General features: G+C 37.1%; 1 protein-coding gene across 7 annotated transcripts in view; it reads left to right on the forward strand.

Annotated features, from left to right (window-relative positions):
- The window catches only part of fli1 (Fli-1 proto-oncogene, ETS transcription factor), a 33,692-nt gene extending 9,029 nt beyond the window's left edge, over positions 1-24,663 (forward strand). For 4 of the 7 annotated variants that reach the window (XM_055174390.2, XM_055174392.2, XM_055174393.2 and 1 more), the window contains 8 exons: positions 1,484-1,695; positions 1,950-2,104; positions 4,121-4,324; positions 11,621-11,689; positions 20,925-20,984; positions 21,346-21,408; positions 21,546-21,593; positions 22,358-24,663. In XM_055174390.2, the coding sequence (XP_055030365.1) occupies positions 1,484-1,695; positions 1,950-2,104; positions 4,121-4,324; positions 11,621-11,689; positions 20,925-20,984; positions 21,346-21,408; positions 21,546-21,593; positions 22,358-22,884 (1,338 nt within the window). In that variant the 3' untranslated portion in view covers positions 22,885-24,663. The remainder of the gene's footprint in view (positions 1-1,483; positions 1,696-1,949; positions 2,105-4,120; positions 4,325-11,620; positions 11,690-20,924; positions 20,985-21,345; positions 21,409-21,545; positions 21,594-22,357) is intronic. The other 3 variants (XM_055174394.2, XM_055174391.2, XM_055174396.2) reach the window with 1 other exon arrangement.
- Positions 24,664-25,281: the final 618 nt, after the last annotated feature.

Consider the following 25,281-nt stretch of genomic DNA (forward strand, 5'->3'; position numbering starts at 1 on the left):
TCCCTGTGTGTATACGAGTGTTAGCGTGGAATTAGATTTTCCTATTTTTACAACCCTCTGTAATCTTGGGAAAGACTGACTGCCAATCATGAATTATATGGTGTAGGCTGATATGTCTGCATGTAAGTAATGTGTCACAGTCATAATAGCAGTTCTGGCCTTATCTGGCACCATAGAGGCATTCCTCAACTCTGCCACACTTATCATGCCACAAGCCCTTGCTGTGAGCCACCCCGATACTGTCCACAGTCCGCTGATCAAATTGATGGCGACTGTCACAAAATTTCAAATACTAAAGAGGAGAAAAGACTAGATGAGTAATGGTTGAATTTTTCAAGATTTCTTTCGTCATGGATGGGATTTTTTATTTAAAATATATTAGCAGCATTACAATTTGAAGAGTTCAATTCCATGTCAGAGATGCATTTGAATGCTGTGTGATATGACCTAATTTAATTAATAAATTAAGCATTTTTCTTGTATCAAACAATCTTAAACATAAAGCTCCTAATTCAGCCTTCCACCATCACCATCTTTGGTATCTTTTCTCCGTATTTCAGATTTTGAAGTGAATCTATCCATTTAGCTATTAGAAATACATTACAGGGTTTTACAGGAGGTTAAAACCTAACAGAGAAGCAGCGGGAAACGAGGCAATGGTCTAAACAAACCTAAAAGACTTGAATAAATGTGACTTTTAGCAGTGAATGGGCTGAAGAACATTCATGAAGAAGATGATGGCATGCACATGTAGACATTGCTCTCTCCAGAGGGGCCTGTCTGCAGCGTTTGTTTTCTTTAATAAAACTACATCACCCCAGCTGAGCGCTTGCAATGAGAGCAAATGTAGAAGTGACCTTGGACAGATGTTTGTGCCTCTGTTCTATCTCACATGCGAGTCATGATCAGGACAAAGACTTTTATATTTACATTATTTTCTTAAACAAGTATCAAAATGTCATAATTGAAAATGGTAGTCTTTATCGATGTTGGGATATTGCTTAATATTATTTCCTTAAAATCAATTTACTTGAGCTGCAATTATTTGCTTTTTTTAAAACAATGTTCCTGTTCGGCTGACGTCACGTCTCTTACTTTTTAAACCCTTCCACTTTAACTACCTGACTCAATTTAAGGCCAATTCTCAAAATCACATATCACACTATTGCATTCACAGTCCCAGTAACCTTATGTACCATCTTAAATTTTTCTCACTAAATTTATGCCATGAAAATATGTCAGATTCAGTAAAACAGGTCATGGATGGCTTTCCATGTTGACTTCTAGATGTTTTTCACGTTTCCATGGCAGTGGTGTGGTCATGTATAAGCAATCAGTCGCGCAGCTCGATTTGAACCTGCGTCGACGAAAGATCTGCCCTTTAGCAAGAAACTAATGTGCATTGCTTAAAATTGATTAAACGTGATGTACAGAAATTAGTTGGGTTTCAATGAGAAGCATTAATATTGTTTCAACCCTACAGGAGGCACTGTCAGTGGTGAGTGAAGACCAGTCTCTGTTTGAGCCTCCTTACGCTGCTGCCGCTCCATTACCCAAGACAGACATGACTGCGTCCGGCGCACAGGATTACGGACAGCCCCACAAGATCAACCCTCTTCCCCCCCAGCAGGAATGGATCAACCAGCCTGTCCGAGTCAATGTCAAACGAGAATATGATCACATGAATGGATCCAGGTATAGTGGATTGAATGTGTTTGCCAATTGCATTTACCAAATGCTTTTTGAGGCAAGTGTAGATTTCTTGTTGTTTTTCTTTTAGATTCAATGTAATTCACATTCTGTGACTTCTGTATTCTGGATAAAAATTGCTGTGTACTATTCTGTGATCACTTGTTGACATTATCTCTGCGATTGTTGTTCTTTCTAAAAATAAGCATTGATGCAAGCTCTGTCTCTGTTTTTCTCTTGTTTTTGGTCTTTCTGTCTAGCAGAGAGTCCCCGGTGGACTGTAGTGTGGCTAAATGCAATAAGATGGTTGGTGGGACTGATGCATCTCAGATGAACTATACCGGCTACATGGACGATAAGAATGCTCCGCCCCCAAACATGACAACCAATGAGAGGAGAGTTATTGTCCCAGCAGGTATCCACAGTTCGTTTAATCATGTGGTAGAATAAAAAAGTAAATGTCACCAAACTCTTATAAATTTAGGTATACTCGTATAATTATATTAACTAAGTAAACGTATGTTGATACATTAGGAGCATCAAAGTTTATATACTCATTCATTTCACATTGATTTCATCTTTGACATGATCTTACTCAGTCAATATTAAAGAAATTAAGGTAGATTTTTTCCAGAAAGTTTTGTTTTACATAATTTTATGTTGAAACAGTAAATAAATAAAAACTTTATCTGGGTTTTCACTAATTTTTATCTGATTTGGGCGGTTTATCCTATCCCCATACAAAACAACTTCTCTGTCTTTGACTGCTCTTACAAGAACGTCGGTCTCCTCGGCTGTGAACCGCTCCTGGCGTGCGCCTGGTAAATCCGTCATAATAATAGTAACCCGCCATGAAACTTGCGCCCTTGCGTTTAAAGGGAATGTTGGATAGCGTTCTGATTGGTTTATTTGACGTTACGTCCAAACCACACCTATGAAAAATGAACCTACTTCAGACCAACCCCTAATTGATTTCGACTGGCGCAAGAGTTATTTCTCCCGCCGGGAAAATAGCAACAGCGCCCAAGATCCGCCCACAAAGTCACTTGCGCTTTGCGCTTCGCACTTGTGTTTCAGATCGTTAAAATAGGGCCCAGTGTTTCAAAAATCCGGCGGTGCGAGTACTGATGATGAAAATTGCGCACAATGTACGCAAACCCTTGCATATGTGCAAAAAATGTACCATACTTTGGCCTTTATCTGGATACACTTCTGCAGCTTCGAAGTCATCCTCTGATTGGTTGAATTATAGAGGATTTTTCTGAAGACACGTGTGTCGTGTTTTCTAATGGTCCTGCCCGAAAAACAACGCAGTTCTGAAAAGTATGCGAGATTCACGTAATTCACATAAAGTCTTTAAAAGACGTCCAAGAGTTTTGCTTGACGCAATTAGTGGAAACTAAAAGAGATATTTTAAAGGGGACATTTCACTTTTTTAAGATGTCAAATAAATCTTTGGTGTCCCCAGAGCACATATGTGAAGTTCTAGCTCAAAATACCATATAGATCATTTATTATAACATGATAAAATTGCCACTTTGTAGATGTGAGCAAAAATCTGCAGTTTTTGGGTGTGTCCTTATAAATGCAAATGAGCTAATCTCTGCACTAAATGGCAGTGCTGTGGTTGGATAGTGCAGATTAAGGGGCGGTATCATCCTCTTCTGACATCACAAGGGGAGCCAAATTTCGATGACTGACTTTTTCACATGCTTGCAGAGAATGGTTTATTAAAACAGTTGATCTTTTTGACATTTTCCAGGTTGATAGAAGCACTGGGGATCCAATTATAGCACTTAAACATGGAAAAAGTCAGATTTTCATGATATGTCCCCTTTTAATGTGTTTGCCATTGTTGTTATAAACTTCAATGGCAAACACTTCAATTACAAATGAACTTATGAGACGTTTATGAATGAATGAATTATTGGTTTCACACCGGTCTGTTATTGTCGAGACATTTCCTCGACCCTAAACACGATGCGGCACAAAATTAAATGTGATTGGTTGCTTAACATGGGCAGTCCATGACCATTCAAAGCAGCTATTGTTCCCAGACCTTCAGTATGAAGTGACTGGGTCACATACCAATATTACAGAAATGACACTTTATACCTTTAATTCATATTGTTTAATTACTCTGCAAATTTTGCTTAAAGGCAGGGTGCATGATTTTTGAAAAACACTTTGTAAAAAGGGAGTCGGGCCGAGTACCAAAACACACTTGTAGCCAATCAGCAGTAAGGTGCGTGTCTACAAACCGCCATCATTGCCTGGGTTGCGTATGCGTCTATTAAAAGAAGGTCTAGATTCTATTGGGGTAGAGGCGTGTTTGTTTAGGTGATTTCAAATGTCAACATTGGCTTTCAGAGATCATGCACCCGCCTTTAAACCAAGCTACTTTACCTTTATTTTGTATTTGTCATTTCAGACCCTTCTCTCTGGTCTCCAGACCATGTACGGCAGTGGTTAGACTGGGCCATTAAAGAGTATGGTCTTCAGGAGATCGACACGGCCATGTTCCATAACACAGATGGAAAAGAACTTTGCAAGATGAGCAAAGAGGACTTCCTGCGCCTTACCACCGTTTATAACGCAGAGGTCCTTCTCTCACATCTCAATTACCTCAGGGAAAGTAAGTCCACCGCATTTTGTTATCTTTTATGATTAGGGACTTTCACTGTTTCTGTCGTCTTTATAGCTGCTGGGAACTTGGCTTTTGTCATTACAGATGTGAAATGTCAGATTTAAGTTGGATTTATGTCAGTCTGTCTTCATGATGTACAAATACTTGGTTGGTTATAAATAGTCTAGACATAGTTTAGAGGGGTTTTGTGACGTGACCTCCAAAGATGTCAGAATAAATTGTTCTGTGCAAACCTCTAAAGCATGACTAAATGGCAATTAGATCACACTAATGTCAAAATAGTTGCAATGGCCTGGTGGCAGATGTCTTAAAAAACATCTCAATAGCAAATTCACAAAAAATGTCCCCAAAGAGCTGTTTGAATATTTGTTTATGAGTATTTATGAGGTGCCAAGCAACAGACCAATAAATTGTTCCCAAACTATTTAGAAAAGCTTTTATTAATTTGCCACAACAGTAAAACTAATTGAAACTAGTTTAAACTGTGACTGTCAATGCAAGAAATTCAGTCAAACGGTTGTGAGGTTTATCCCACATGGTTTTTGACACGCCATGGCTCAGTCACTCCAGCCACACTGAGATCATCTGTCAAACTTACAACATTTTATACAATGTTTTTTAATAGTTTGCATGCTTTGCTTGTTTTAGGACTCTTGTAGCCTGAACGACTTAAGTAAATGAAAGGCTCTGTGCTCCACCTGCTTGCCGTTTCAGTCGTGACGATTATGAATTTAGCAAGTATTGCATCCAGAGCATCTCCCCCCGAGTGCTCTCAGACTTGGAGAGATGAAACCCAGGTGCATGGCCTCAGGAGACTGGCCATTCAGGCCTCTGCCTACACATTGCACGAGAAAGTTTATCCCTAATTTACAACAGAGGCATCTTGCCCCCTTTCTCGTCCAAGAGTTTTTTTTATGTTATAGCCTGCGTGTTTTGGCAGGGATCCCATGGCTTTGGAAAAAAACTTAGTCCACTCATCCGCTTGAGTACATCAGTCTATCGGTACATCTGCGCAGGCATCATCATCTAAACTTTAAAGTGCATGTTTGCCCTAAGCATTGCTCTCTGATCACTCATAAGGCGTTGTTTGCACGAGAGCCATAGGCGCAGCCGCACGTCTGTAAACAGATGCTAGCTGCCCGTTCCCCGAAAGGTCGCTTTAGATGCAGTTTGCTTGGATGGCGAGACCAGCTGGCCCATCCAAACATTATGACAGCAGCTCAGTTTTGAGGTGGGTGGAGTCCCAACAGGGCAGAGTGGTTTAAAATGGTCCTCCTTAAATAGTGATGGATTTTGCTGTGAGGTAATGGGAACTTTATTCCGTGGGTGTCAACAGTTTTGTGCTGGTGGCCAGGCTGTGGGCCTGCATGCAGGCTCGACGTTTAACAGAGAGCCATTGTACGTCTTAGGGCAGAACCCAGTCTGTCTGTGAGCCGTCAGTTTGGTTTTTTAAGAGGACTCGGTCGCTGGGTTTTCATTAGGGATATTGCCGCGGGACGGAGCCAGAGCTTACACGCAGGGCGCTGTGGATCTGCCTTCCGCTCTTTCTTTGATTTAGCCACTGTGTGTTTTGGAAACAGAAGAAATGATTCGTAATCCTCCACTCCTCCATTTGTATTGGCTTGGAAGGCGTCCCGAGAAAAAAAAAATAATATCAAATAATATGAGGGATGCGATTGTCCTTTCTACCGAAGGTCATTTGCTGTGAAACCCAAGACATTCGGATGACCATATACTTGTACACATGCCAGGTTTTCTCTCAACCCCTGAGGCTCAAGGTTTATAGGCAAAGCTCATCAATTTCTTAACGCAATCCAAACGAACACACCTCTCCACATCAGGCCTGGGTCCATAAACGCACGCCTGTTGCATGTTTCCTGTGCCTGCCGTCTGTGAATGTGACAGTAGATGCTATGCTGTTTACATGGAGTCCGATTAACATTCTTGTTTGTCATTAAGCCTATACACAGAGGAAAAGAGCAGAGACGGGTCCCGCCTCAGGCTACACTGCAAGCAAACACTGACTCGTATGCAAAATACATACATATCATAGAAGACCGTGTTTCGTTTCTGTAACCCAGCATTGGTCGGTACATTATACGAGCAACGGTGAGGTCTGCAGGGCTGATATCTGTATATTTTTTTTAAGCTGTGCTGTTGGTCAATTGCGCAGATTTATTAGAGATTGCCGCCCACTGAAATGTGCTTTCAATTTGGGCGCAATTTGAGAATTTGTTGGAATTTCAGTGCGGGGAGGGGGGATACGTTGAACGGCTGCCTTTATTTTGACTTACCAACTCTGAATGAAAAGGTGCGTGTGCTGGAAAGGTCACAGAGTAAGAGATATGCTTGCATAAGCACATATGCAGACACAGACACACACGCACAGAGACACTGTACATTTTTGGATATGGGTCAATGATGTGGCAATAAATGCAGACTTTTTTTAGATTTTAGGCTTAAAGCTGAAGTGGTGGTATCTGTCTTAGGTTGGAGAAAAACATTAGTAAACCTACCCCCCTAGACCCCTCTATACCCCTCTTTAGTGACCTTTTACACATACAGTCTTTACTGGTAATTTACTGGTAAATCGCAGTTAACAGATCATGTGTGAACAGAACCTTTCTGGTAAATCAGTGCTGCCAATTTACCAGTAAGAGAGGTTGTAAGATTACCATTAATTTACTGGTAAGTGCTATGTGTGAATGGAAAAAAAAAATGGATGACGTCAGAACACGTTGACAGCTTTGGGCCAATCATAATGTTTTTATACTGATGACGCTTTTACCACCGCACTGTTTACGGACGTTTCCACATGCACTCTGCTTACACCTGAAGTTCTTTACCAAATTTGTTTATAACAGCTTACCATCTATTTGCCAGATTGCCCACGTCCTTCACACACCCTACTGTATAAAGCCTAATGCGTAAACATTACTGCTGTTCAAGACGCAGGTTGCGCCTCTTCCCTAGTTCAGTCATCTAGTGCAATGTTGTTTGGTCACGAGCAACTGCGCGACTGTCAGCGTTTGCCTCAGAAGTGAAAACAACAAAATACGGACCGTGGATATGAAGTCATAAACCGCCACTGTTTACAAAAACAACACTGAGCTCACTGCTCGTTTAGAGGTAACTTCCGGTTTCTCACGGAGTTTACCGGTATTTTGGTACTGATGTGTGAATGATTTCTTACTTGGAAAAAGATGGAACGTCACTTGTGTGTGTGTGAACAGCACATTTTTTATTTACTAGTAAATTCATTCTGGTAAATTCTTTCAGGTAAATTCATGGTAATTTACCGTAATTACTGTGTGCAAGAGGCTACTGACTCACACATATATAAGTAACAGCAGTTATTCTCTTCAGTGCTGCAGGTTTGCTGGTAGTTATGTGACAGAACGGTCACAGTGATATTCAGAGACGGTAATGGTTTACACAGACCATAGACATATGGACAGCTTATTCTCTCTCTCCCCCTTCTCACAAGATTTTATTGATCTATTCCATTTGTGGTGGATTATCGCATGAGCTGGATATTTCAGCACCTCCTGCAATAGCGGACTTGAGGTTTTGTATATCTCTACTACTATATAACCTTTTATGTTTGCTGACTTAGCACATTAACATCTGAGTAAGAGTATTAAAAACAAGCTTGCAGGTACAAAATCATATAGGGGAGAGCGGGCACAACCTAACGCTTTTTGATTTTTGCTCAATCATTGAAAAAATATTTGAGTTTGATTAATTATATTTTTACAGACGCAACCCACACATCTCTGCTACAAATGAAGATTTGAAGTTTGTTTCTATTACTTACCATTCTTGGACAATTACACCAAACGTATCCCATAGGTGGGGTTAACTGTAACAGGCAGGGGGTTAGTTGTAACACTTGCTAAAAATTAAGTTTGCAGGCAAATATTTTAGTTCTATTTTGTCTATATACTTGAAGTGGATATTGTTTATATATCTGTCTATAATAGACAGGTATCCAAACTTTTCATTGCTCATTTAACCATAGTTCAATTATAAATGTATACAAATGCCTAAATATGTGAGAAAAAGCAGCACAATTATGACAAAATTGTTTTATATGTGACCCAGTCTGTAAAAATCATACTAAAGTCTCAAAATCCAATTCTGAAATAATGAAAGTCTGATTTTAGCCATCAATTTCATTATGATTTTAATCTTTGACATGACCTTATTTAATCAAAGATATGAACAAAAATACATTTGACACACAATTTTTGATAAGACAGGCACATTTATTTTGTTGGCAGCCAGCAATCTTTAGTGTGTAGCCTATTTAAGACAACGGCAAGAATCACGCTAAAGTTAGCGGTTTTCATATCATAAGTGCTAAGGGGTTAGTTGTAACACAGTGTTACAATTAACCCGCTGGGTCAAAATATTTTCAAGCCCACCAAAAAAAGTCGCTAAGAGCTGCAGACATATTTCAAAATGATGCTATGTTTTAGTCAACAAGACACTGATTAAGATGACATAACATTGGTTTTGGTATCTTACACAGCCAACTCAGAAACCGAAAACACATATGATGAAAAAATTTAATTACATGACACCAAAACACTCTGGAAAAACATTATACCTTTCCAATAATTTGGGGGAGACCATCTTTTGGCAGCGTGAAAAAAATACTAGAAAATTGGGTCCCTTTGTGACCCAATGCCCGGCATTGTTTAGAGTATAGCATGGGTCTGAATCTGTGCTAATGATTTGAGCACATCTGTATGCTCTACGCATCTACGCTTTACCCATCTGCTGCTCTACACTGTATTTTACAATGTGGAAAATTAATATCAATTAGTATGATGTGAAACATACGAAAGCATAATTATCAGAAAAAACAACAATGAAGCCCCACCCCTTAACCCAACATCACTGGGCGAAAGCAGATCAAACTGCATTGCATACAAGCTGCTTTGTAAAATAGTACGAATTGCCATGAGATTGTGTTAGCTGTTTATTGTGTCTTTTTGAGAGTTTTCAGGCAGGTGCTGTTGTGTGGTACAGTATATGTGTTGTGTAATATATATAGGAATATAATGATCCAGACCTGCAACAGATGGAGTTTAAAGAATTTTAATCTAAACCACTCGATGGCTTTCAAATGTAACGGGTGAGAAGCACAAAAACATTAGCACACATACAACTGCGCACCCCAAAACTTAGCTGCTCCTTAACAAGGACATTGCAGTACAGAAGCTTAAAGGGATTGTTCGCCAAAAATACAAATATGTAAGAGCTCTACAGTATTCACAATACTGATTGGGTAAAAAAGTAAAATTTAGGGTACAGTTGGGTGAACTACTATTCATTTCAGGTGTAACCCCATGTTTCTGTTGCGTCTTTTCTTACTCTCTTTCTTACGCATGTATATGTGGGGGTTTATTTTTGTATGGGAACAGCAGTCTTTGATTTCTGTGTGGGGATCGCACCCCATACAAAGGCTGCCCTGTTCGGTGGCCCCAACAGCATCGCTTAGGGGGGTTAGGGGCCTGAAGGTTAAAATATGTGTTTAATGCTCTCCCTCCTCCCCCATAAAACATACATGCACAAACGCACACATGCAAACACGTATATTGAAACGCATTGCTATCACCTCTAAACTGATTAAAGCGCAAAGAAACAGCTTCCCACTACTGAAACCATCAGCCCTCCATCCACAGTAGGAAGATGTTGTTTTGCCAGCGTAATTTTCCCTCTGTTTTCCTTCGAATTGATTTACGAGTAGCAGCAGCTAAAATGGGGAGAGAGAGAGCTTCAGGACAGATCTGAGGTGGATCAGTGGAAACACTTTCAGACTGCACATGAATGCTTCTTTATGTGCGCGGCAGATTGTGTTTGGACTGCAATGCCTCTGGATGTTCAAAACTGAGGAGCTCTTGTGGGAAACAGATGATTGTTGAGAATTAGTCGTAATTTGCTGATGCTTGAAGTGATTTTTTTTGCAGGATATGCAATTGTTTGAGTTGTTACAATGTAGTTACATAGTTATTACACGTTTATAAACCCTAAATAACCAGGCTACCAGTTTTAGTACAAAAAAAGTTAATATAATGTCAGTTAAACGTAAAATAAACCTGTATCAAGGCATGAATGGACGCTTGTTTGGTAATACTTTGCTATAAGGAGCTATTTGTTAACACATAGCCTACTTACAATGAACAATACATTTACAAGATTTATTCATCTTTGTTAATGCCAATACAAATGTTTATGTTAGTTCATGCACATTAAAGGAATAGTCCATTTTCTTAAAAGAAAAATCCAGATAATTTACTCAACACCATGTCATCCAAAATGTTGATGTCTTTCTTTGTTCAGTCCAGAAGAAATTATGTTTTTTGAGGAAAACATTTTTCTCATTTTAATGGACTTTAATGGACACCAACACTTAACACTTAACTCAACACGTAACAGTTTTTTTCAACAGAGTTTCAAAGGACTCTAGGGTCTTATCTAGAGAAACGATTGTCATTTTTGACAATAAAAATAACAAATATACACTTTTAAACAAGTGTTGAGAAAGAGGACCATTCCGAAGTTGTTGTATGTGGAATGATACTAATGAATGTCTTTGTGTCAGTTTATTGTTTACAATGGTCCGTAAATGTGCGTTTTATATATGTAACACGTGACCTCCCTACGTCACTACGCATTTACGTTAGGTCATGCTGGAAGGGAACTAGACAAAAAGTTGTGGTTTAAAAGTGCATATTTTTTTATTTTTTTGTCAAAAATTACAATCGTTTCACTAGATAAGACCCTTATGCCTCGTTTGGGATCGTTTATAGTCCTTTGAAACTCTGTTGGAAAAAACTGTTACGTGTTAAGTTAAGTGTTAAGTGTTGGTGTCCATTAAAGTCCATTAAAATGAGAAAAATCCTACAATCTTTTCCTCAAAAAAAACATAATTTCTTCTCGACTGAACAAAGAAAGACATCAACATTTTGGATGACATGGTGGTGAGTAAATTATCTGGATTTTTCTTTTAAGAAAATGGACTATTCCTTTAACTACTGTATATAACAGTTACAACCTTATTGTAAAGTGATCGTATTTGTTTATATATGAACAATAAATAACTGCTGCTTTACAAAGAGAAAAATATACGAGCATGCTCTGAACAAAATACATTTGCATGTCAAATAAAAGGCCAATCGAACTTTTCAGAGAATGCATATATGTATATTTTGTCTTTTTCAATTAGCAAATTGTGTATTTTCAAATGACCATTTTGGTTGTTTTGTGTTGCAGGCAGCTCATCAATATCGTACAACACGCCATCTCATACCGACCAGTCTCCTCGTCTGGCTGCCAAAGAAGGTAAAACACATGTACAGTACATAAACCCAACGTCATAATACCTGTAGCTTAACTGGTAGACCTTGTAATGTCTAGCTCATGGGTTAAATCTCAAGGAAACACATATTCTGATTAAAGGTACATCTTGAATGCAATGAATGTCACTTTGGGTAAAAGTGTCCGCAGTTTATGTATACGCTTGAATTTTTATTCTTCAATCAATCGTACCATCCATTAGTAGACACGAAATGCACACTACATGAACAATGCATACAGTATGGACTTGACGGGGATTCATTTGAGACCTGAGAGGTCCTATCATTTCACTAAAATAAGAGCATTGCAGACTGTTTAGTTGGCCCCTGTCCCCATTTCCATCTTCTTCTGTACATCAGAGTAGATCTCCGGGCTGAGGCGAGGTGGCCAGCAGGTGCTGTCTTTGTGTGGTGCAAATAAAGAACGTCAACAATTCAGTTGAACCCACCTGAACGCAGACAGCACTGCAGCTCTCAGAGCAGGGAGACAATTAGCAAGACAAAAGCCACATGCAACGCTGTACTAAACCTGTAGCATAGAGAGAGAGAAAGGGTAGAGAAACAGCTGTCTCTGTCAACAATATAGCAGATAGAGAGACTAAAACATGTCCAAATTATGTCTTAATGGAGGAAACAGGGATCCAGGGATGCTAGTTTTTGTTTTTAGTGATTTTCTTAGTGACTCAGTGATTCAGAGATGTATTTTATGATTTAAGAAGAGCATTGATTTTAGGAACACTGAATAGGCATTTCATAATATAAGCACAGCACATTTTTTGTCTCATCTGCAGTAATGAAATGTTCACCTCAAATGGCTTTTTCTGTGTGATGACAGATTAAACCTTGCACAGTGGTCAGTAAAACCACAAATTGTGTAAGATTGCAAGTGACAGATTTCGCCATGTTTTGCGCAAACCATAGTAACGTTTACTGAATGTTCAGGCTATGTTTCAACACCTGGACATTGTTGATGGAACACAAGATGCAAATTATTGTGTTTTTTAAAAAAGCAGTTTCCCAGACAGGTCCAAGACTAAAATGCATGTTTGAGCTGCCTTGATTTAAAATAAAAAATTGTATCTTAACATATATAAGTGTAAGTGTTTAGTGTCAAGATACAAACCAGTATTGTTTTTTGTAAGGTACACTGAAAAAAATGATGTAGAAATTACAGTATTACTGACAGCTGGTTGCCAGTAACTTACTGTAGACTTTACATTTATGTTATTTACTGGCAAGAGTTTGTGTTAAAGTTAAATGAACATTAAACATTAATAAGTCTTTACAGTACGTTACTGGCAACCAGCTGCATAATTACAGCTAATTTTTTACAGTTTATGTTTGTGGAAACTACTATATAACTAAGTCCTGTATTATTCTAAACCCTGTCTGGGAAATCGCTGTACATTCTGTAACTTGTATTTATATTACATTTATAGTTGACTAGCTGCAGTGCACTGTATTGTAAGGTCTTCACACTGGGGTACAAAAGTGCATACTAAGAACTTTTAAGGCAAAAATAAAATAATTTTTTTTTTTATAAAACGAAAGTTAAGTCAAATGAAAAAGGCAAATTTGTGACTTACAATTATTTAAAAAGTCACATTGTCTTGCATACAGGATTCTGTTTGGATAATTCTTAAAATAATATTGGCATAATATGACGTAGCTTGCTATGTGGTGTGTATACTTCTCATATCATGAAAATACCACATAGCAAATAAAAATAAATTATGAGTTTCTCGTAAATTTATTCAACTTTGTGACTTTGCAGCTGCATTTAAAAAATACTGTGTTATTTTTAACCCATGGTTATTTTTATCCATCCAATATGGATCTTTTTAGGTTAATTTAAGCCAACGGTTGGGTTAGAGAAGTTTCACAATGTACAAAAGTTGCCAACGGGGCGGTACCTTTTTAAAAAGTACACTTTATATCTAAAAGGTTCATATTGGTACCTCAAATGTACATATCTGTACCAAAATGATATATATTAATACCTTTTTAAAAGGTACACGGTAAAAATATTGCTGTAGTTATGCAGCTGTTTCCCAGTAACTTACTGTAGATTTAAATGTACGTTATTTACAAGCAACAGTTTGGTCAAAGTTAAATGAATATTAACATTGAGTCTTTGTCTTTAAAGAACTAATATATAAAATAACCACCTCACATTCCATTTTTTTTTTACTTAATTCTTTCATGTTGTGATAACTTTAAAAATCAATCTAACAATGTAAATGTAATTTAATCTAGTTCATTCAACAAAAAAATGTGTCTTGTCAGCTTTACTTAAAACTTATTTGTTCAGCCAACATAACTTGTTGCATAAAAGTAACAGATTAATAAAACCAATACAGACTTGCATCTCATTGGCTGATGATTTTGCAGTATATTATGGGTAATTTTTGTTGCAGAAGTGTTGCCCCATTAGATAGGTACATGAGCAATACGTGGCCAAATACGAGTCAATGAAAACAAACAAACAAGTGGTTTGGAATTTAACATTGCATTTCAAATATGTATGAGTGACGACTTTTGTACTTTTAATTCAGAGAGTGCAGAATAAATGTTAAAATTAATTTAAAGTGTGTTCATTCTATAAAGTTAGAAGGCGGAGACAGTCAGTTATGTTAATTGTCAGATCTAAGATTTTATTGAAGATGTTTGTTTTATCATTGAATATTCATTCCTCCAGAGATAGTAGACAACTGTCGTGACTCGTTTGCCTATAACTCAATTTACTTGTGTACTTTCCACTGATGCTACAAGATACACATCCAAATTAAATCAGGCTCTCAGACACATCAAGGAAATCAGTTTGCATAAACCATTTAAGTAAACATTTGACAGTCTCTCTGGAGAACGGGCTACTTAGGACATTCCCACTTCAGAAAGCACAACGCTGCAATAACAGTGATAGCGCTGCTCTCCGGAGCACAGGATAATCTGGGTAAGACCAGAGGACCGGCTATCCTGATAAAAGCCAGAAGTCAGACCACCTGTTCTGTACTCATTAGTACAGTGAGCCTTAAGATAAGATAACTCTGAGAACGCTTTAAGACCTTTGACCTCTTTCTCACAATTGCGGAGGTGATGAGTAAAACTCCACACAAAAGTAATATCTACATAAAATCAACATTTTGTAAAAAATTACCCTTGATATCTTTAAAATTGACTGAGAATTTTTTTTTTTTTTAATGAAATCAATGAGTGAAATCAAACTGTGATGCTCCAAATCTCGTGATTGTGAGACTTTAGTCTGGATTTCACAGACACACTGTTTGACTTTTTATTGTATATATGCGGTAACTGAATTACTTCCCCATTACAGTACCATAACTGTACATGTTTTTTACAGTATGATGCCTTTACCGCAGTTCCATTCTACAGTATAATAGCCTTACTGTAACCTAGTTTTTTTAAAAATACTGCCTTGAGGGGGAATCAAACCCAGGACGCCCTTGTCGTAGGTCTGTAACACTACCACAGTGCTACAGTCACTTGATGAAAGTTATTCACTACAATCCCCAAGTAGCCTCTTCTGTCACTCTTTCAACATTTCGAGGAGTCATTATTGTTTTGAAGTCTTGTGGTCAAATTCAAATCTGACGGTCAAGCATTTATCCATAATCCCTTTCTTGTTTCTATCTACAATTCTCAATAAATTATTTACACTGCTGAAAAACAATTCACATTTTGAAATTTGCTTCACTGCTAAAAGCATAACAAATAAAATGTATTTCGTTTCATAGATATATTTTATTTTTCCATTTTATAGGCTTTTATAACACTATTTTATTCACCTACAGAAAGCACTACTGCTGTTGTTTTACTGCAGTCTACAGCAAATTCAAAACATACAGTAAATAACTGTAAATGAAATGTTAATACCCATAATGCAATGCATATTACAGTAATCAACTGGAAAATAAAATGACGGTATTTTACTGGGCATTTTGTGGTAAGTAACTGTAGAAATTACAGTTAAGTCTAACAGTGCAGGGTCACGTAAATACCTAAACAATTAAGAGGTGGACTATAGTTACACTGTAAAAAAATTATTTAGAAATTACAGTATTACTGGGTATTACTGGAAACTAGCTGCCAGTAATTTACTGTAGATTTTACCTTTGTTATTTACTGGCAACAGTTTGTTCAAAGTTAAATAAACATGAAACATTTTCAGTCTTTATCTTCTACAGTAAGTTACTGGCAACCAGTTGCATAATTACAGCTACTTTTTTTACAGTGATTCATACACCTCCCATAGAGTCTCAAAATTTAATCCATGAAATAAAAATGCAATGATAATTTTAACATCTTGAGAGTATGATTTATACAGCCCAGTCTTTTGAAGATGCGTATAAATAGCAAGAAGTGTAAAAATCGTGCAATACATACGCCAAATTCCACTTTGGCGTCCATATGATGCGCCGGTCCTTCCCATTCACTTAGGCGGTGCTTTTTTTGTTGTTTTATTTATTAGTTTCTCAATTTTTTTTACCATTTTCGCTTTTTCGCAACTTTTTGTTATATAAAAATGACATCCTAACCCAAACCCCAACTCTAACCCCAACTCCAAGCGACCATGGCTTAAATATGGACAAAAACATGGAGAAACCTGTATATTTAATAACCTCATTAAGCAAATCTAAAATCTAACCCTAAACCCAAGCGAAAATTAAGAAAAAAAGAGAAACCAATAAATAAAACGACAAAAAAAGATGCACCGTTTAAGTGAATGGGAAGGACTGGTGTATCATATGCACGCCAAAGTGGAGTTTGGCGTATGTGTTGCGCGGTTTTTACACTTTGTGCTGTTTGTACGCATCTTCAGGAGACTGGGTAGGATTTATAAGATTGATTTATGTTTTAATGTCCTTATCTTAGGCCATAATTCTTTGCTAATTTATCCCAGGTAGTAAACAGTTAATGGTGAATAATTGTCCAATTACAACATTAAATACAAAACTATTTAGCGCAATATGGCTCTGTCCCAAAACCTAATAAGCTTTGTATATAAGCAGCGTTTTGAGGCATCGCAGGTGCAGAGCCTATAGGAGCAATATTGATTTCTCTCAGTGTTTTGGCACCATTTAATCATACAAACTCAAATATTCCCCTTTTTTATATGTTTTATTAATAGCCGTTCAAATTACTATACTTAACCCACATGTGACACACTCTTGCATCGCATTGGTGTTCGCCGATGTCAAAACTTACATATCCAAAGCTCGTGGTCCTCTAGGAAACTGTTTCCGTATACCATTTAAACAAACATTGACTGTTGCCTATATATGCTGAACTTGAGCGTGCCGTTTCAAAACTGAGCTAGTCTAGACGGCTGGCCGGGCCAGGATCTTGTTTTGACTAGGCTTGGTCTCTCGAGGAGACGCCACACCCAAAGAAAGCAAAGCAGATCTCAGCACAGACTGGGAACACAACTGTTTAAGCAAGATAGCGCTCATTTGTCTTTATACCATATACCTGGTACAATCCCGGCCTCTCGTTTATGGAAGAGATGAGTGTGTGAACCCAGTGTATGCGTTACTGACAATCTAAATTTACAGCCACCGTATTGGGACGGATTTAAAAGCCCATATCCCAGATGCGTGTCTGTCTCTCATTTCGCAGTTGAGTTCGGATGTGATTGAATTGGGAATTCTGGCTCTTTCTGCTTTTCACCGTTTCAGATCCGAGAGAGATCTGGCGGTCACATCCATCAGTCTTTCCCACTGTTGTGTCTCCTACACGGTTTCGCTCCTCCGCAAGTTCCTCTGCTCTTTTAGACAGTAGCAATGGCCACCACTATTGTTTTCTTTTTGAATTCCGATGCGTCTGTCTGCTCTTCATCTCTCTCGCTCTCTCTTTCTCTGTTCTCTCCATTGGTTTGTGACCCTTCTTCTCCTCCTGGCTGCTGTGTGTTTTTTCATGGTGGAGGGGCATTAAAAACGGGGGAAAAAAGGCTAGTAAAACAAAGAGAGGTTGTGTGAGCAGACTCGGCAGGCAGGAAACGTAACTCTCTGTGGACTCTCTCTCTTTCTCTCTCTCTCTCTTTCTGTCTCGGCCCTTCTCCAGATCAGATCTGACAGACAGTGAGAGAGTGAAGAATGAAGATCATTAGAAAGAAAGCGTGAGCGGTTTAGGACTGAGAATGAAAGAAGATCTAAAATAAATGAAAATGTTGTTATTATGGCCTGAATTCATTGCGTTTATAAATTGCTTTAATAGAGAATGCTTTGGTGTTTAGTCTCTAGTGCTACAATTTCATTTACTTTTATAGTTATGCAGCAAACAACAGTTATTGTCGTCTCAATATTTACAGCCAAAGAAAATAATATTGTGCTTTCGTTTGATGAGCCTTAAAGCTGCAGTGTGTTATTTAAATACGTCAGATTACTTCAGTTTAAAATGCAGAAACAGCTAATGTTGTTATTGCTTGGTCACGTTTTCATTTGTTTTGGCTTTAGCAATGGTTTTAGTTTAGGGCTGGACGTTCTGTTTGGCTGGCTAATGAAAGATGAAAAGGCAACTAACCGAATAGACTATATATTGTGCTAGATTTAATGATAACCAGGAGTAATAAAGGTCTTGGACGTTCTTTCTTTTATTATCGCAAGTTTATGATACTTTGAAACTTTACTATCATCTTTTCTCTTGGACGCTGTTTTAGCAGTGAAATGCTGGCTGGAGACACGGCTGAGATTTTGAAACGTGGATCGTGTCGTTTATCAGCACTTTCCAAGCTAAACATTTTTCTTTGTCTTTTAATGTTAATGTTCCACTGAAAACTTTGAATTGATTTCAAGCGAAACGACCAGAAGAGGGCGCTGTAATACCATAGTTGCAGAAGTATTGGCCCATGCTTTGGATTGATGATACTAATTTTCCATTAGAAATCTAGTTGTTTGAATTCTCAGGATGGACATAAAACAAAGATTACTTTCAAAAGCATAATTGCAGACTTTCAATAAGAGTTTTTTTTTGGCAGGTTTACTTTTATACAGTAGCACTGTAAGCCCTAGAGAAAACATTTATTCTGTAACCAAGGCCAAAAGTCTGAGCATGCAGTCGAGGGCATATAGAAACTTGATTAGTGTCAATCATTAGCCTTTTTTTGTTTGGGAAAGAGGGATCAGTGCTGCTTTAAGACAAGATGGGACTGTTTCAAGAGTGAAGTAGTGTCTGAGGCATCCACAAGAAACACACATGCGTCCTCCACGACTTTTATAGAAATTCTTGCCATTTTCCTCTGAGGCATTTGCCTTTGCATTCTTGCTATGCAGAGTAAATCTTGAAACTTTTATAAGTTAAGTTGTTTGTTCCGTTTGTTCAGTTGCCGTAATATTAAAACGGTGTTGCCAGAAATTGAACCAAAGTGGTCTCAGTTGCATTTTGAATATATGAAATATATGAAAATATACGATGTGAACTACAAAAAATGTCTTGAGGATCTTTTTTTCTTTTAATTGAGATTTATCTAAAAAAAACTAAATATTGAGAAAATACCCTTTAAAGTTGTTTAAATTAAGTCCTTAGCAACACATACTGTATTACGTATGATGAATATATATGAAGAGTTTCGTTGCAAAACGAGATAACCACAGTTTTTTTAATTGTTCAGAAATCGCGTTTTTTGGTTATGCATTCCAGTTAATATCAATGCAACTGCAGTTGGTTTGTTTTGATTTAAACCTTCATAACTTAAAAAATACAGCTAAATAGCACCGTAAAACAAAATAATAACATGATAACATAATAATAAACATGTTTTGACAAAATGGATTTATCTCGTTTTGCAACGAAACTCTTCATATATATATAGGTTATAAGAAATGTACACTGAAAAAAATAAAGACTGGATTTACTTAAAAATATAGTGCATCATTTTTGCATTACATGGAATTTTAAGCAATTTATGCAACTGCTTACAATTTCAAGTAAAACTTACTTAAAAAAGTAGATGCAAAAATGATGCACTATATTTTTAAGTAAATCCAGCGTATTATTTTTAACAGTGTATAAAGTATCTTCATAAAACATGATCTTTTCTTAATATCCTGATGACTTTTGGCATTAAAAAGGTTTTGTGGTGGAGGGTCACATATCGGTGTGTATTTTTATTTTTTATGTATATAAAAATATTTTTTATTAATGCATAATTAACACAATTAAGTATGAGAACATTTTCATGTGTTTAGATGAAGACATGCAGCATTTTGTTTAAATGTGCTGCATAAGTTTGACTTTACATTATTAAAAGCTACATAAAATGACATATAAATAATGTTTGTAGAAATATATAGATATACTGTAGGAATTTATAAAAAATAAAATTCTGGATCAAAAATAAGATCAATCAATTTGTTAAAACATGCAACATTTTCAAAAGTGTTCATGCTCATTTAAAAAATCTTGGTAACACTTTACAATAAGGTTGTATTAGTAAACATTAGTAAATGCATTAATAAACATGAACAAGCAATGAACAATTCAGTTTTTCAGCATTTATTAATTCTTGTTATGTCATGTTAGTTAATGTCAATACAATTATTCATGTTAGTTCATGGTGCATTCATTTAATGTTAAAAGTAACAATGCTTTTATTACTGTAGAAGTATTGTTGATTGTTAGTTCATTGTTAGCTAATGGATTACCTAATTGTTAACAAATACAACCTTATTGTATTGTATAGTGTTACCAAAATACTAAAGCTTAAAAAAATGTGCATCACGTACAATATAGAGCTCATAACTGTGAGACAGTGAGTTTTGATATTGATTTGTTCGCGTGCTTAACAAAAAAAATCACATTCACCATCTGTTATATGCTCTGAAAATTTGCTTGCAGACAGTTTGTGGCTCTGTGAGATCTTTAAAAACAAACTGATCCTCTTGCATTCAAAGAGATTAATAATTCTGACAATTATTATATTAGGGGTTTATGAGTATGCAATTGTATTTACTGTGTTTCAGAAGTCTGTCAGATAAAACCAAACATCTTTCATACACAGACACGCACACACATTTTTTAGAGTAAAAATATGGACAAAAATACTCCTTGGGCAAAGAGATTTACTGGGATATAAACCATTTGAATTTGATTCATTTCAAATGAATGTTCTTAAAATGTTTTTCCAAATTCTTAGCAATATATAGCAGACTATAAAACTACTTTTTTTAATAAGTTATTTCTCTTTCTAATGTTTTTTTTATCAGATGCGTCTTATGATGCTGTACGGAGAGCAGGCTGGTCGAACAGTATTCACAGTGGCAAAGGTTAGTCCCATGTCAACAGCTGTTTATATTCTACCTTCATAGAGATTTGCATGATGTATTGATCAGACATACATAACGTAAGACATGTTCTTGATTCGGATGTCTGTACTTTAACCTGGACGGTAATGCGGAAAGTCAGCCATGAGGCAAATGGTCAGTTTTCAGTTTCAAGAGACACAGAGAGCTAAAAAGCCCATTAAGTGCTTAGCAGTTTAGCCAGCTACTGCTCCTGTTTTCTTTGGACCACGACTGATTGGTCTGCTCGCCCAGACAAATGTGTATAACTTTCTCTCTCTCTCTCTCTCTCTCTCTCTCTCTCTCTCTCTCTCTCTCGCTGTTTTTCACCCTTTCCATTTCTCAGGCTCTCCAACAGTGGTGTCTCAAAACGTATCCAAGAACACTGAGCAAGCTCGGCCTCAGCCAGGTGAGCAGAAAATCTCCACCACAAGACGCCACACTTATGCATTCAAACACCAATGAGAAGATCAGCAACTTCAAATTTAAATTAATTGTTTTTTTTCAGGCTTTAAGTAACATATACTCAATTTTCTCTTCTGTTAGACCCTTATCAGATATTAGGACCCACCAGCAGTCGACTCGCCAACCCAGGTAACAACAAGAACTCTTAAAGGAATATTTTAACATCTTTAATATATACAAGTACAGGCTTCAAAAATGCACCATACAATGACTGATATGTCCTTATATGTCTTTACAATGACTCAGTCTACTTCCTTATAAAAAACCATTATGAATGGGTCACTAATAATACATTTTTCTTACCTCTCTTAAAGAGGACATATCATGAAAATCTGACTTTTTCCATGTTTAAATGCTATGATTGGGTCTCCAGTGCTTCTACCAGCCCATAAAATGTGAAAAAGATCAACCCAGTAACTTAGTTTTGGTAAACTATTCTCTGCAAGCGTGTGAAAAAATAGGTAATGGAAATTTGGCTCCCCTTGTGATGTCAGAAGGGGATAATAACACCCCTGAATCTGCACTATCCAACCACAGCATTGCAATTTAGTGCAGAGATCAGCTCATTTGCATTTTAAAGGACACACCCACAAAAGCGGCACATTTTTGCGTACACATACAAAGTGTCAATTTTCTATATTTTATTTTGAGCTTCACATACGTACTCTGGGGACACCAAAGATTTATTTGACATCTTATAATAGTCTTGTGAAATTTCCCCTTTAAAGGGACATATTCCTATTGACTGTATTTGCTTTGGGAAAAAGACCAGTACAATTCTCCCAAATGTATTATTTTGTTTCCAAAGGAAGAAGTCATTTGGGTTTTGTGAATTTGAATAATGCAAATATCTTATATAACTATTGCAAAACTTTGTGTATGTCTTTGCGTAGGATCAGGTCAAATTCAGCTGTGGCAGTTTTTGCTTGAACTTCTTTCCGACAGCGCCAACGCCGGCTGCATAACCTGGGAGGGGACCAACGGAGAGTTCAAGATGACAGATCCCGACGAGGTAGCGCGTCGCTGGGGCGAACGCAAGAGCAAACCCAACATGAACTACGACAAACTGAGCCGCGCCTTGCGCTACTACTACGACAAAAACATCATGACCAAAGTGCACGGAAAACGCTACGCCTATAAGTTTGACTTCCACGGCATTGCTCAGGCCTTGCAGCCTCACCCGACCGAGTCATCCATGTACAAGTACCAAAACGAGCTGCCTTACGTACCCAGCTACCACACCCACCAACAGAAAGTCAACTTCGTTTCGCCTCATCCACCCTCGATGCCCGTCACTTCCTCTAATTTCTTCGGGCCCACCACCCCGTACTGGAGCTCACCAACGGGAATTTATCCTAATCCGAGCATGCCGCGTCACTCCAACACTCACGTGCCTTCCCACCTAGGCAGTTACTACTAACGCCCTCACTTCTCACCCTATATGCCAAAACTTGAACTGCACTCGGAGAGAATAATTAAATGGAAGAAACGTGGAAGTATAACTTTTGTTTGTTTTTGAAGAGGCCAAAAAAATGTACAAAGAAGGAAATGTTGGAAAAAGCTGGAAAACGTAAGTAGAGAGGAGGAAGGCGGACCAAAACATGGCAGATACTCTTCAGATGGAATACTACTTATTCAAAGGACAAGTGGCTTTTTGTTCAATGTTTGTTTTGGAGAGTGCCTGCGCGCGTGTTGCTAAATGCTCTTGTGCCTTTCTACAGCCGAAAGCTGCACCAATAAGCCTTCTACCAAATAAAGACCACGGCTATAGCGTAGAAATCGGTGAACGACCGAAAATATGAATCACTGTAAACTCACCCTGTGTGTTAATGCAATTGTGAACCGAGTGTTTGTATTTGTTGGACCTAGTCCCTGTTTCTCTTTGGATTTTATCTTCTTGGTTACATGAATTCGTCTTTTTTAGTGACCAAAACATTTTCGCTGCATGTGGCAAAATCTGGCAACTGGAAAAATGGAAGGGTTCACCCGTCAGGTGGATTTTTTTCCATTAAGAGCTTCTCAGGCTAGCTGGCTAAAGCTAAACTAACTTTTCATCTTTAGCAGTGCTGATGACCAAGATGGTGTCGATGTGAAAGTTTCATAAATGATAGATAATTTGCATATTTTTATCTATATGTAAGTCCCGTGTAAATGTATAAGTTGTCTCAGCGCTCTTACTGTCTGGCGGGATTCGTGTTTGCATCCCCCTCACTGGCCAGTGAAATTCAATTTCATCTCAAAATAGCCAATATGCCAAGTGTCAATTTAGTTCAAATTAAATTTATTACATTCCTCTATGTCTTAAAACTTTCTTGATAACTGAATGTGGGCATCATGTACCTCTGTTAAAATTAAAAATTAAACCTTTAAAACAACAACACATAAAGTTGAAACCAGAGATTCGCGAACGCTGTGCGTTTGTCAGACCTATTTGCTTGTTTTTTGTTTTGTTTTTTGATCAAAGGTCAACTAGGCATTAAGCATCTTACTGTATAAATTATGCAGAGCTATTTTCATATGTGACAGTGTTAAAATCATACGTTAATACGAGTTGACCTCGGTCAAAATGCAAAAAACTTTTTTATCAGTTACTGAAAGTAGTTTGTACTACGTAGGTGTTTTGTATCTGTACATATGGGCGATAAGTTTATGAATGTTTTGTAGTAATTTTCGGAAAATGCTTTTTTTTAAAAAGCCTTGTGCATTGCCATGACAATAGGAAAGTTATTTTGATATGTATTTTTTATTCCTTGAAAAGCAAACGTCTTACCAAAACCTCAGGCTTTGAGACAATCTGTTTTTACATAAATCAAGGTTTACCACACTTCCAATGCCAATTGCCTTTAAGCCAATCGCCAATGTTGGTTAACTTAATATGTGCCAAAAACAGTGTTATACAAGTGTTGGTTTTCTGCAGGCTGTGTACAGTAACAGTAAAACAACTTGTAATTAAAAAGTCACATTAATTCATCTCTTTTAAGGGATCACTTTCGGATATGAAGGAATTGTGCTAGTTTATATATGCAATGTATTTTGGATATTAAATTTATGACTATATAAATATATATGAAATATTGCAATTAATCTTTTTGTTAATTTTGTTGTTTGCAATTTATGAAGTATTACCTTTGTAAAAGGGTTTGTATAGATAAAATGTGACAAAATAAATGTTTTGACATTAAAAAGCTCTCCTTATGACTTTCTGCCCTCACTTAAATTTACTTGCAGTAATATGAAAATGATTGAACTCTAAACCATAAAAGCAAATGCATACATTTCAATTATTTTTATCATCACTTACAATTCAATGAAATATTAAATCACTGAATGGAAACACTGTGTCTGACATCATCATAAATGATGTTTAAGTGTCAATATAATTTTTTTTGAAAGTCATATTTTTTTACTTAATCAAGTACTGATTGACTTTAAACCACAATGGGATGTCCCAGGGCCACAATGACATCTTACATCTAGATACAATTTATTCATTAGGATATTTGTCCACCACATCACAGATAATTTTAAGGTGAATGAGATGAAATAATAAAAACAAAGAATTCAGTGCTGTAATGTCAGTTATCATGTTGGATTTTGGATTAAATATTTATTTCTAAAAGTAATAAACAGTTGTGTTTGTAAAGACTACCAAATCAGATCAGTTCTGTAATTTAACAAGAATTTTTTTTTAATATTAGTTCACTATAATCTACGGCAGTGGTTCTCAAACTTTTTCTGCGTGCGGCCCCCCTTGTGTACGGTGCATTCCTTCGCGCCCCCCCCCCCCAAAGAAAGTTTATGACAAAAACTGTTCTAA

The sequence above is a fragment of the Misgurnus anguillicaudatus genome, chromosome 15 (assembly GCF_027580225.2).
Source record: "Misgurnus anguillicaudatus chromosome 15, ASM2758022v2, whole genome shotgun sequence".
In the NCBI taxonomy this organism is placed as follows: Eukaryota; Metazoa; Chordata; class Actinopteri; order Cypriniformes; family Cobitidae; genus Misgurnus; species Misgurnus anguillicaudatus.